The 12930-nt window shown below is 43.4% G+C and overlaps 1 protein-coding gene across 2 annotated transcripts in view; it reads right to left on the bottom strand.

Moving 5' to 3' along the window:
• Positions 1-205: 205 nt before the first annotated feature.
• Positions 206-12930, bottom strand: part of MOGAT1 (monoacylglycerol O-acyltransferase 1) — a 39177-nt gene continuing 26452 nt past the window's right edge. Inside the window, exons 6-7 of one of the 2 annotated variants that reach the window (XR_013372821.1) lie at positions 4449-5751; positions 206-902 (exon numbers count right to left, since the gene is read on the bottom strand). Coding sequence is in view for 1 of the 2 variants with exons in the window: in XM_077884828.1 (XP_077740954.1) it covers positions 5597-5751 (155 nt within the window). In the remaining variant the exon portion in view is untranslated. Of the gene's footprint in view, positions 5752-12930 lie in introns of both variants that reach the window. The other variant, XM_077884828.1, reaches the window with a different exon arrangement.

Consider the following 12930-nt stretch of genomic DNA (forward strand, 5'->3'; position numbering starts at 1 on the left):
ACTTCCCCGCTACCCTGCCCCTGCTGGGTTTTGCATTTCTCCCATCCAGAGCATCTACAGGCCTGGCTCTTCAGGGAGATCTGCAACACTCACGACACCCCTCGCCTGCATTGGTCCCCAAGTCCAAGTGGCTTCAGCCTTGACAAAGGCCTGGAAAGGAAAACCATTCCACTCAGAGAAAACACCACGCACACACATCTACAACTGGGGCATGTTAAAACCCATTTATTGGTCAAAACTTTACAAACCAAGAACTTTTAGAAAGCGTACAGCAACACGCACAATGTAGAAAATATAAACATTCACCATCTCCTATAAAGACTTTAACAAGAAATAAACTGTTACTTCACAGTTTTGAGCGATATAAAGAAGGAAACCTCTTCCATACATGTCTCCAATTTTTATTTAGAGAATTCAATCGTTTCTTAGAAACACCGTGACTAAAGGTCGCCGTGATGCTGGAGAAATCTCCGTAGCAGTTTCTGTTCTCCATATACTACGAAAGGGGAGATGGTCCTTTGAACTATTTGCACGGCCAGAGGAATCCAAGTGAGGATGGTGGAGGCAAAAGTAGTCCACGGATGAACGTCCATCTCCCACTGGATGGTATGACCACGACAGTACAAAGGCCAGGCTAGAGACCCCAGAGACGCACCAGAGGGGACTTCAGAGATCATCCGCTCCCAAGAGGAAGGAGTGAGCCTCCTCAGCAGCCAGTGGAGGACCAGAGGCTAAAGGGTTATTTGAAACAGGAGCCCAACAGGTAAAAAAGAAAGCACGGTTGTTGTGTTTTCTGGGTGTCTCCGTGTGACTGTCCCCCACTCTGGGCAGCTGGAATCCAACCAGAAAGGCTGAAGGCTCCAAGTTGGTCTGGAAATGGAGTAGGGGAGGAATATACGGCCCTTGGGAACACAAGGAGGTCAGATTTATCTTTATGCTCAAGAGAGGCTACGAGAATTCTTAACCAGAATCTAAGAGCTATAAAAAAAAAAAAAAAAAAAAAAAAAAGGCAGCTGTGCAACCAGCTGGAGGAAGCTCGAGCCAGAACAGGCTTGGGGCCGTCGGCACAGGGGCAGGGGCCCTGCTGCCACTTGCCTGTGTAATGGGATTGCTCTGCCCCGTATTAGGGGGAGGACCCTTGGCGGGCTGTCACCGCCTGGCCTGGAGCCCCTCGCCTGCCCCCTGCCCGTGCGGGGGGCCGCCTGCCGCTGGAGTCCTGGACGTCACCCAGGCACACACGCCAAACCCCCCCGTGGAAGGGAGGAGCAACAGGCGCTGTACTGGTCTCGGAAGAGCTGTTCCAGGTCCCAGCGAGACAGAGCTGGCGCCGGACGTGCTGAATCCCTCGCTTTAGGAGCGTCCTTAGTCACACTCTGCGTTCTGACCCTCGTGTTTTATGCAAGGTCAGGGCAACAAACCTGATCACAGGTTAATCAACAAGTGTGGGGAGCAGCCACCCTGCTCCGCCGGGGGGCCCAGCTGCTTCGGCTGCAGAAGGACCAACCGCCGGACTCTAGCTCTAAAGCCTGGCTCCCACACACAATCGTCCCACTGCCAGGTTGGTGCCGTAAGCATCTCACGGCCCGGCCCTGGGGGCCACAAGCAAACGCGCACACCCCCAGATCCCGCCACCGAGGAGCCCATCACCCCACCAGCAACCTATGGATTGAGATAGACCTTCGCCTTCCCATATAAGATATTAAGGCTCAAGGAGGGGCCCTTGCAGGGCTCAGTGGTTGAGCATCTGCCTTCAGTTCAGGGCGTGACCCCGGGGTCCTTGGATTGAGTCCCGCATCGGGTTCCCCCGACAGAGCCTGCTTCTCCCTCTGCCTGTGTCTCTGCCTCTCTCTCTCTGTGTCTCTCAGGAATAAATAAATAAAATCTTAAAAAAAAAAAAAAAAAGGCACAAGGCTGTGGGTGTTTGTGAAGGATTAATTAAAATAACAGATATAGGATATTAGATAAATCCCTTGGCTTTAAACATAAAAAAATCACTTCTGTACTTGCCATCGCAGAGAAACTGGCACAATTAGTTGGTTATATAAAAGCTGCTTTTTAAAATTTTCCTTTAAAAAGATATACAAATCCTATTTGGAGTAACTCTTCCAGCCCCAGAAATAGACATTTTATCACTTAGTTTAAAAACACAAATACAGTATCAGAACTTGAGCAGCCTTGGGCTAGTGGGGGGAAAAAAACAACTAACTGACCAAACCAATCAACGAATCAACAAATCCCATCAACACTGTTTCTGGTCAGAGGAAAAGAAAACAGAGTAAATGCACCCAAAACTCATTTTCATATTTAACACAAACCTTGGTAATTTGCATTGTGGGCGAGGCAGTTTGGAAGAGATGTGAAGTTACAGAGGGAGGGACACTGCATCTAGATGCTGCCTCCTGTGCTTTCCATGACCAAAGCATCCCTTCTATTGAAGGTAGGGATTTTACTTTTTTTTCCCCAAGATTTTATTTATTTATTCATGAGAGACACAGAGAGAGGCAGAGACACAGGCAGAGGGAGAAGCAGGCTCCCTTCAGGGAGCCCGACGTGGGACTGGATCCCAGGATCCCGGGGTCATGACCTGAGCCAAAGGCAGATGCTTAACCCCTGAGCCACCCAGGTGTCCCGGGATTTTTACTTTTAATGCTATACATATAAAGGCTTAGCCATCATCCCTGAAGTATTTGGACTGTGATTGTTTCCATAGTCCCCATGAAAGATTTTCATAAATCATGCAGCATCCCCTGCCATGGTAGCCCTGGGACAGAGCACAACTGGCTGGCCTTCATAGGCACTGAAGCTGCAACCTTCAGTGTGAACATAATAGACTTAAGCTGGATATGGATAATTTCAATACTTCCAGCTGCAAGACAAAGGAAATGACTCAGGCTGTGCCCAGTATGCAAGAGAAACAGGAGAGAGAAATGTCCTGATCAAGTGGCATAAATGCATATTTTCTCAAGGCAATTAGCGGAGTTTCTCTTACTGTGCCCTCGGGTTCCTTTTGTTGTCATTATTGTTTTGCTTTGCTGTTTAAATTTTATGTGCAATTGCAGAGTCAATGAGAATCTTTAACAGAGGCGATCTTGGTCACACTATATTAGCGAATACAATATATGGCCCACATTTTGCGCTATAGCAAAAATTCATGACAAAAACTTCACCTGCAATCTGTAGGACTATAAGGAACTTCCTACTATGCTTCAAGTTTATGAAAGGGCTTCTGGCTGGATTAAGACCTCTGGGGACCTGGGACGCCTGGATGGCTCAGCAGTTGAGCATCTGCCTTCGGCTCAGGATGTGATCCCAGAGTCCCAGGATCGAGTCCCAGGATTGAGTCCCACATCAGGCTCCCCGCAGGGAGCCTGCTTCTCCCTTTGCCTGTGTCTCTGCCTCTCTCTCTGTGTCTCTCATGAATAAATTAATAAAATCTTAAAAAAAAAAAAAAGACTGCAGGAGACCCAAAGAAAGAAAGAGATAACATCTCTAATATGTACCCCAAAGTCATATTTAGGGATGCCGAAATTAAAGTTGCTGATGTCTAGATTTTCAAAATGGCAAAATTCTAGATAAATTCATCAGAGCAAAACTTTTCTCTATTTTCAGGGCTTCTGTGTTACTACATACAGGCTTCAACTGCTTCCTAGGTGATCCGGCTGATTTTGGGCGGGGGGGGGGGCGCTCAGCTTGGCCCCCACTACCAAGTATGAGATTAAAAGTCAGACCTTCACGCAATCACAAGAGACTATGTGTCGTGAGCTCTTAATAAACATCTCCAAAGCAATGAAATTCATGGGTTTTATAATGACTTGAAGGTCTTTCGTTGCTGTGGTTATCCTGGCTCTCACAGCTCTATTTTGAAAGACTGACCCCTGACCAGCTGAGGTGACATTTTCTGTAAATCATGTTCCTTTACACTTCATCTGGGTTGAATAATACAGAAAAAGATTTACAGTCAATTTTTCTGCATCTATTAAAAAATAGGTTGTGTCCTATTCCCTGCTTCAATTAAAAAATCAATGTCATTTTAAGGCCACGGGTCAGTGGACTCCTGGATTGCTCAACCAGTGTGAAGCCAAAGTGATGCCGGCCAAGATGACCTTGACTAGAACAATCGAGGAGGTTCACTTTTTCCCATGTGAAATGCTTTCCTACTCAAGACATTACCCAGCGTGATTTTGTTTGGCTGATGCTGAACTCAGTCCACGCTCTGGTCCAGGGCTTGAGGTTTTAAAAATCAGAGGCCTGAAGATCTATTACTAGGAAGTCAGAACCACTCAGAGAAGTGGCCCCCAAAGACCTAGAGTGGAGGAGGTAGAGAAGTGAGAAGTAGCAGGGGAGATCATCTGGAAACTAGACATTCTTCCTCCTTACTGGATAATAAATGACTTAACACTTAGTACCTGATGATCAGAAACCTTCTGACTTAGGCCTCAGCGACTCACCTGTGGTCTTATCCATCACGGTCATAAGACAACAGGACAGTACAATTTCTCCTTCTGGAAGCGTGTCTTTTCTTATACAAGGTTCATCCTTTGGTATAGTTTCAAAAATTCTTCACCTTAAGGCAAAGTTTGTTTGTGGGTTCACCTCTAAATACTTCAGGAAACAAGTACTTCTCTCGTGCCCAGCCCAGGGCCCAGGGAGAGGTCAGTGAACAGAAGGAGCAGTGTTCCCACTCTCGCGGACCAGCCCGCTGTAACTGGACCCATCACAATCAGAGAGCACTTTCTTTCATCGCTGCTCTTACTCAAAGAGGCCATTTGGGAAGAAAATTAAAACCATTTCTAGTACCGTGAAAACCTTTCGGAATTTTAATGTTCTGAAGCAGGTCTCCCGAAAGACCTCCTTGTCTGTAGCAAACGAACATACTTCTAAGCAAATGACAAGCATGAATATTTCTAAGCACGAATAGAAATGAGGAGACATGCTCTCATCCACATGGGTTTCCAGATGGTAGATTCATCCTATTTCAAAAACTGCATAGAAATTCTGCACCGTTGTATAAAAACGTGGTGGTTGACATGACCTGAAGGATCATATTATCTAACTGTGCAAAGTAACATTATTCACCAAAAAATGGCCTGTTCAAGCAGAAAAGAGAGAGACAGAGAGAGAGAGAGAGAAACGATCTCCTCTAGCTCTGTATGGAAAATTAGTCTACACACTGTCTCCTAACTGTTCCAGCTGTGCTAAGCAAGAGCTGTCATGCTTTGTGGAAACACCACCTTAAATTATTGTGATTCTGGTAAAAGGGTCTAATTATTTTTTTGAAGCTGTCATTTTTTTTGAGCACATGAATAATTCTAACCCTTTTCTTAACCTGTGAAATGATTGCACTTTCCCAAATGAGGAGTCTTATTAGAAGGGTTATTATAGCCATCTCCAACCTTCTCCTCCAGTTGACCCACTATATTTTTATTTATTTACACCTGGTGCACATCAACATCCATCACCATAAACAATACTTTTCAGTTGCATTGAGTTGCAAATTTGATTCCAGAGTCAAAGAAAAAAAAAACCACCTTATTTAAAACACGTATCCTGCAATGGGATGTTCTCTCATCCTCTTATATGTCTTCTAAGAGTACGGTTATTTAAAAATGAGAGTTTCATGCTCGGGAATACCGTACTTCCTTTTGTGTGCTTCAAATAATTTCCTTAGCTCCTCCATATAGGTCTGATGCAACTCCTCAATCTGTCCCGGGCTTGGGTGCGGAGTCCGATGAACAGGGATTGGGCGACCAACTGCAAAAATACAGAATACATCAGACGTAAGAAGACAAAATCACTCCATCCACCACAAACTACTGCCTCTACTGGATGGCCCTGGAAAGATCTGCCAATCAGAATCTGTCAGGCCTGCTTGCTCCAATCCCTTGTTCATCTCCCTGGCTGTCTCCAACTATCACGCCATCCCATTTGATAACAAATAAAGAACTTTCCTCAGCAGTTGCTGCAGTGGAAGTACCCTGGTGGTTTTGACTTCGAGTCAAATGAACTACTGGGCTGACCACAGCTGTGAGTAAGAGGACATAGCTGTGTGGGCATGTCACTGGTACTGTCCCTCTGGTACAGCTGGTGTCCAGGCCACAGTGCCCTATTGTCGCCAACTGCAAACTCTTTGAGTCATGAGGCACTGGCCCTCTGCTCTCTTTTTCATGTCATTTAAAAAAATTTAAAGAATGTATATCTTCATAGCTAAGAATCTGCATTAGAAAACACACACAATCACAAGAATCCTACTGTTGCTAAGAGTAGAAAACAAACCAAGCAGAAGTCCCAGTAGAAAATTTACTAAATAAACCACAGAACATTCACTCAACAGAATCTTAGGCAGCAGTTTTTTTTTTTTAATGAAATTATATGCATACATACACACACACACACACACACACACACACACATATATCGAGGTCTAGAACATATGAAGTAGGAAAAAGGGTTGTAAAATAATATGGTATGATTTATGAAAAAATATTTATATTCTTAGGTGCATTATAAGCTTTAGTGTGTTTACAAAGTCTAGAAATAGACGGATAACCATTACTTCTAGGAAGGAAGGAATGTAGAGACAGGGAAGTTTTCCCTCTATCTGTATTGCAGGAATTTTTTACAATGAGGATGCATTTGTGATTTGCCTGTCATTAAAAATCAACTAATTATTATTTAATCTGGCAACTTCTTTACATATTTAAAAAGGTGTTTAGAGGTGTCTCAGATTTTTCGGAACTACAAGACACACGTGGCTTTGGCATCTGCTCTCCTGGGTCCTCCCTGCTGTTCACTGCGCCCTCTGCTGCTTACTGATGCCAAGAGTTGAAAACCTGTGACAGGTTTTAGCAACTTGCTGTGCAGCAAACAGCTCCTTACTTCCCTCTATTAACTTGGGTAATAGGTCAAGTAGGGCTATAGGAAATAGAACTCTGAGGGTGAGAGGTGGCTTCCTTTGGCCTAGCCTAGGTTGTCCTGTGCTCCATGCGAGGTCCACATCCATGTCAGTAACAGAAAGTGGAGAGTTAAAGAGAAAACCAAACAAATGTTAAGTCACGGAGAAAGGAGAAAGTGATAAATGACATCAGTATGGGAGGTAAGGGGGCACAGAGAAGGGAGTGATACACACACACACATACATAACAAAATGCATTATTAAGAAGATATCTCCATCCATCCATCCAACCACCTATCCATCCATCTAACGCAGTAAGGAGAGATATATATAGATACACATAATAAATATCACCTTACTGCAGTATTAGTATTCTCAAATTGCTAAGTCTTTAACCAGATAAAGCCTCAAGATTCTCACAGACAGTTCTCTTTGATAGCCTGGATGTCAAATTTACAAAGAGTGTGCATCAGTCTTTTGTCACTCAACATAATGAACTGGAAACGTCTTGCTGTCAGTTGTGGTTGGAAATACAGAGGAAGAGAGGCTAACGCGGTGACGGGGTGGAACGGGAGCTGGTGCAGGCGCGAGACTGGAGACAAGGTCTAGTCCCTCACCAACAAATGCATTACTAAGCTAGGAACTCCTCTTTGGCCTTAATCTCTACATGTCTAGGATACACAAGTAGAACTCAATGATCTTGAAGCCTCTTTCCAACTCTGATCTTTTTGTTTCAAGAAAAGCACTCAGAAATCTACATGTGAATTGAGAATCTACCAGCCAATGCCACTCTACCAGCAAATTTGCAGTTGTATAGAAAAATAGCTTCAAGGTGAAGGGCAACTATTCCTGGCGGGAGTTGGGAGGGGGCTTAGAAAGAGAGACATGGCGATCTGAGAAGGTGAAGCATGTTGTTCCCAGCTTAGTTTAATTACGACTTGTGAATTATTAAGTCTTACTTCCTCTGAGCTCTACTACAGCTTTTTAAAAAAGATTTTATTTATTTATTCATGAGAGACACGGGCAGAGGAAGAAGCAGGCTCCATGCTGGGAGCCCCATGTGAGACTCGATTCCAGGACCCTGGGATCACGCCCTGAGCCAAAAAGGCAGATGCTCAACCACCAAGCCACCCAGGCGTCCCTCCTACAGCTAATCTCAATCCTGTTCTTTTCTTTTTAATGGGTTCACTATATATTAGATGGTTCTTCCAGAGAGCTCAAACATGCCCATATATACTCAATTTATCATAAGACCTTTCCTTTTAAAGTGTGAGATGGACTGCTTCATCCTTGCCTCTCTCATTTACACGTAGAGAAGCTGAGATGCTGGAAATTCCCAAACTACAGACACATACACACACACACAGAATTCAGGAGGTAAAGCCAGTACTCCTGCCCCCCCCCCCCCCACTAACCCTAAAACTGGATTAGAAATTAAGAAATATTTCTCAATTACTTTTTAGGGTTAAAGACAGAGGTAACAAAGCAAAGACTTGCAAATCTATGAAGGGTCTCCAGAGCCGTAGGAGACCAGAATTCTCTCTCTACAAAAAGGACATTTTTTACTGCCAAGGAAAAGAAAACAAACCTAAAGACTAAGTTAGCTGCAAATTGCCCTGTAACTCTCTTTTTACAACACAAAGGGAAAAACCCAGTTGCCTCAGCCTGCTCTTGGAAATGAACTCCTGCCCTGGAAAAATCAGCCAACATCTCCTTGTGGCAGTCAGGAATCATAGCGGCCCTGTTTATGTTTCGGTGCTTTTTATAGCTGGCGGGAGCGTTTGTTCCATTTTCCAACTCCATCCAGCAATTCAAGATTAGTTATGCACTTACGGCCTCGCAGAGCAGCCTCACCCCCATCTCTAGGGTGCTGTGTCGTGTTTACCTGAGAAGAAGAATGAGCAGCTTCATAGCCAGTGTACACACAGCTGGAGAGGAGTTTGGAAATGGGCATTATTTTCTTCTCATCGAGGCAAAGAGTAGATCCTCTGCAATAAGGAATCTTTGCTCTATTTTTCTTTAAGCATGAAAATGCCACCAAGTTTATGGCTCTGACGGTCTCACACAGGAATCAGACCTTCTCTGGATGCTGCACAGCTGTACACTAGAGAAAGCGAGGCTACTGGTCCAGGGTCAGGAAGAGTCAACGTGTGGGTGCCCATGAGACCTGGGCTCACTGAACCCCTGACTTACAGCAGAGGCTCAAATATGCTCAATGTAAGAGGTGTGTGTGTGTGTGAGTGTGTGTAAGCACTCACACACTCACTCAAAAACATTTATTAAATACTTAATGGGTTGTACTGGGCATCATGCTAATCTCCCGGAACATTTTTATCTCCTTAAATCCCTACTTTACATTCAAATTTAAATTAGGCACCCCTTCCTTTCTTTGCATTTCAGAGAATCCCTTAGCCTGCTCTTTTCTTCCCATCAGGAAACAATAATGACTTGAAATATAATGGACTACTTTTGTCCTCAAGTGGTTTCAAACCAGTTGTATTCTATTAAAGCACATTCCTTTTCCTGCCTTTATGCTAAAAAATTCAAAATTATAGAAAGAATAATGAAGTAAGCACTTGCATACTCTTCCTCTAAACTCTGGAGTTTTGAATAGTTTGTGTGCACATGCATGCACATATGTACATATGCGTTATTTTTATTTTGTCGACCCATTTGAAAATAGCTTGTAGACATTAATGGTTCAATCGTGTTATCGTCCCCAAATATTGCGGCATGAAGCACCTAAGAACAAGAACACTGTCCTTTCTAATACCACCATCATCACACTTCTACATATTATTTTGTACTAAATCCACATTCAAACTCGATGAATGATCTCAATGATATCCTTAGAGTCGTTTTCCCCATGCCAGCTGTTGTGTCTTTGGGTGCTCTCTCCTTTTGGTCTTTCATGACCTCAATATTTTGGAAGAATCCAGACCGGTTGTTCAACACAATGTCTCACGATCTGAATTTGTCTATTTCCCCATGATTTGATTCAGACAAACACTAAGGCAAGAATACTTACAAAGATGGAAACACATTTAAGAGCTCTCAACAATCAGGCCAGGAAGCTTCCTGCAGTATATACCACCCCATAATCTCCTAGCACCTGGGGTGTACGGAGTGCTTTCCTACCTACCATGTCATTTGATGCCCAGAATAACCCTGGGCAAAGACAGGAAAATTATAACAGTCTCTTCTCCAGAGTTGGAAAGTCCGAGGCTCGGGGAGGAGAAATGAAGCCGCCTAAGTCACCCTGAATCAGATCCCAAACCCACATCGCTTTCTTTTGTACACCTGGCTAATGCACGATAAACAGCTCCTTAATGTCAACATTGAGGTCTTTGTGTGGCTGGTGTCTGAGCGTCAGCCACTACCACCATGTTGGGCCTACAATAGAAAGAACCAATTTCTTAATGGCAGTGGTTATATTTTTCCGTTTTGCCGTAAGTTTAAAAATGAAACAAACACGCCCATCACATCCATAATTAAAAGGCAGACTAAGGAGTTATGAAGCCAGTGGAAGTTGTGAGACTGGACAGGATGGAGACCCTTCCTTGTCAACCCAGCCGACAAGCCTCTCTGAGTATCCAGAGTTCAAATAATCTAACACTGGGAGGAGGGAGAGCCGATTGATTAATAGGGAAGGAATGCAAGAGTTAGACCACCACCAGTTTGCAACCGTAACTGCCTTAATTGATTCAGGCAGGAATTATCAATGGATATTAAAGCCATCAAGTAAAGGCTGATGAGCAGAATAGTTACACAGTATCTAAGTAACACTATCCCCAGGTTACTCATTAATGAAAAGCAAAAAGTCTCAATAAATACATATATGATACAGATTATATATTCACATATATAAACATATAAAGATGTCTGTAGATAAATCTTTATGATTTAACTTTATAGTAGAGAAACCTGGCAAGCACTCCACTCAAGTGATCAAAATGAATATCCCCAACAATGGCACAAAGTGACACCAAGGGCCTCTTGATATGATGCACTGAGGAAGACACAACACCACTTCTGTGGAATTCCTGCCACGTATACAGAAGTGGGGCGTCATCATGACTGAAACACGCCAACTCAAGTTGGGGAACGTTCTACAAACCACTGACTTATATACTCCTCCCCACTGCTCGTGTCATGAAGACCAAAGGAAGTTGAACGACTAATCCAGCTGGAAGCAGGTTGAAGAGGTGTAAAAACTGGATGCAACATATGATCCTGTTTAGGAAAAGAAGCACTTGACCCTCCCTGCCCACTAACCCCCAAAAGCTAAGAAGGAAATTATTGTGGCAGTTGGTGGAATTTGAATACACACTCTACACAGGCTAACAGCTATCTATCAACGCCTGATTTCCTGAATTGCACTGACATTATAGGAGAGAATCCTCTTGCTCTTAGGGGAGATACACAGCAGCAAACGCCATGATGTCTGCATACTCAGTTGAGCAATAACAACAGTAGAGGGTATTTATTATACCGTTGGAGAGAGAAAAACTGTAGTAAATGTTACCAGCTGGTGAGTGGGGGAGGGTTCATTTTTCTACTCATGAGACTTTTCTGGACCCTTGAGATTTTCCAACATGAACTTTCAAAAATTAAAATTGACACACACCAGGATGTATGAAATCTTCTCCCTTTAAATGGCAAGTTTCCTTGCCTCTCTTACTTTCTTCCCCAAACAGGCAACTTCGCATCCTCACACCCATACTGGCTCTACACTGCGAATTTAACGGTAGCTTGCCTTAGAATGTTTAACGCGTACTTGTTGGAGACCTGGAAACCGAAGAGAAGAATGATTTGTTTACATATGTGCCTTGAGCCTCTATCCTGTGGGTGCCAGGAATGAAGCAGAGTCCCTGCTTTCCCGGAGCTCGATATTGTAGAAACACACAGAGCAATTCCAAGGAACTGCAATTCTTTACACGCGGTTCTTACAGTCTAAACTTCTTTCAGTTATCCCTCCTGGTTATCACGATGGATGTGATATTTAAATCCGCTTCTTTCCATCATTTATGTAATGAAACACAAGGTATGGGAACATCTTACTAGCTTTTGATAAACTGACAATAACAAAATATGTAAATTAATGCTATTTGCATAATGTGTAAACCAAATATATGGTATCTTCTTCTTCTTTTTTTTTTTTTTTTTTACTTTTTTACTTAGGCTTTTACTTTAATTCCAGTATAGCTAATACATAGTATTATATTAGTTCCAGGTGTACAGCATAGTGAGTCAGCAATTCTATGCATTGCTCAGTGCTCATCATGATAAGCGTTCTCTTCATCCCCACCACCTATTCCCCTCATCCCCCCCCACCGATCTCCCCTCTGGTGACCTGTTTGTTCTCTACAGTTAAGCGTCTATTTCTTGGTTTCTCTTTTTTTTCCTTTGCTTGTTTTTTTTTTTTTTTCTTAAATTCCACATACGAGTGAGATCATATGGCACTTTTCTCTCTCTGGCTTATGCTGAGCATTATACTGTCCTCCATCCATGTTGTTGCAAATGGCAAGATTTCACTCTTTTTTCACAGCTGAATAATACTTCACTGAATATATACGCCACATCTTCTTAATTCATCAATCCATGGATGCCTGGGCTGCTTCGGTAACTTGGCGGTTGTAAATAATGCTGCAGTAATCATAGGGGTGCATGTATCTCTTTCAATTTGTGTCTTCATATTTTCTTGGTTTAATACCCAATTGTGCAATTACTGGATCACGGGGCAGGTCCATTTTCAACTTTTTGTGGAACCTCTATACTGTCTTCTACGGTGGCTGTACTGTTTACACTCCTACCAACAGAGCACGAGGGGAGGGTTCCCATTTCTCCACATCCTCACCAACACGTGTTGTTTCTTGTGTTTTCTAGTTTAGTCACTCAGACAGGTGTGAGGTGACATCTCATTGTGGTTTTGGTTTGCATCTCCTTGATGCTGAGGGATGTGGAGCATCTTTTCACGTATCTGTTGGCCACCTGTATTTCCTCTTTGGAGAAACCTCTGTTCATGTCTTCTGCCCTTT

This window comes from Canis aureus, chromosome 36 (assembly GCF_053574225.1).
Source record: "Canis aureus isolate CA01 chromosome 36, VMU_Caureus_v.1.0, whole genome shotgun sequence".
Taxonomy (NCBI): Eukaryota; Metazoa; Chordata; class Mammalia; order Carnivora; family Canidae; genus Canis; species Canis aureus.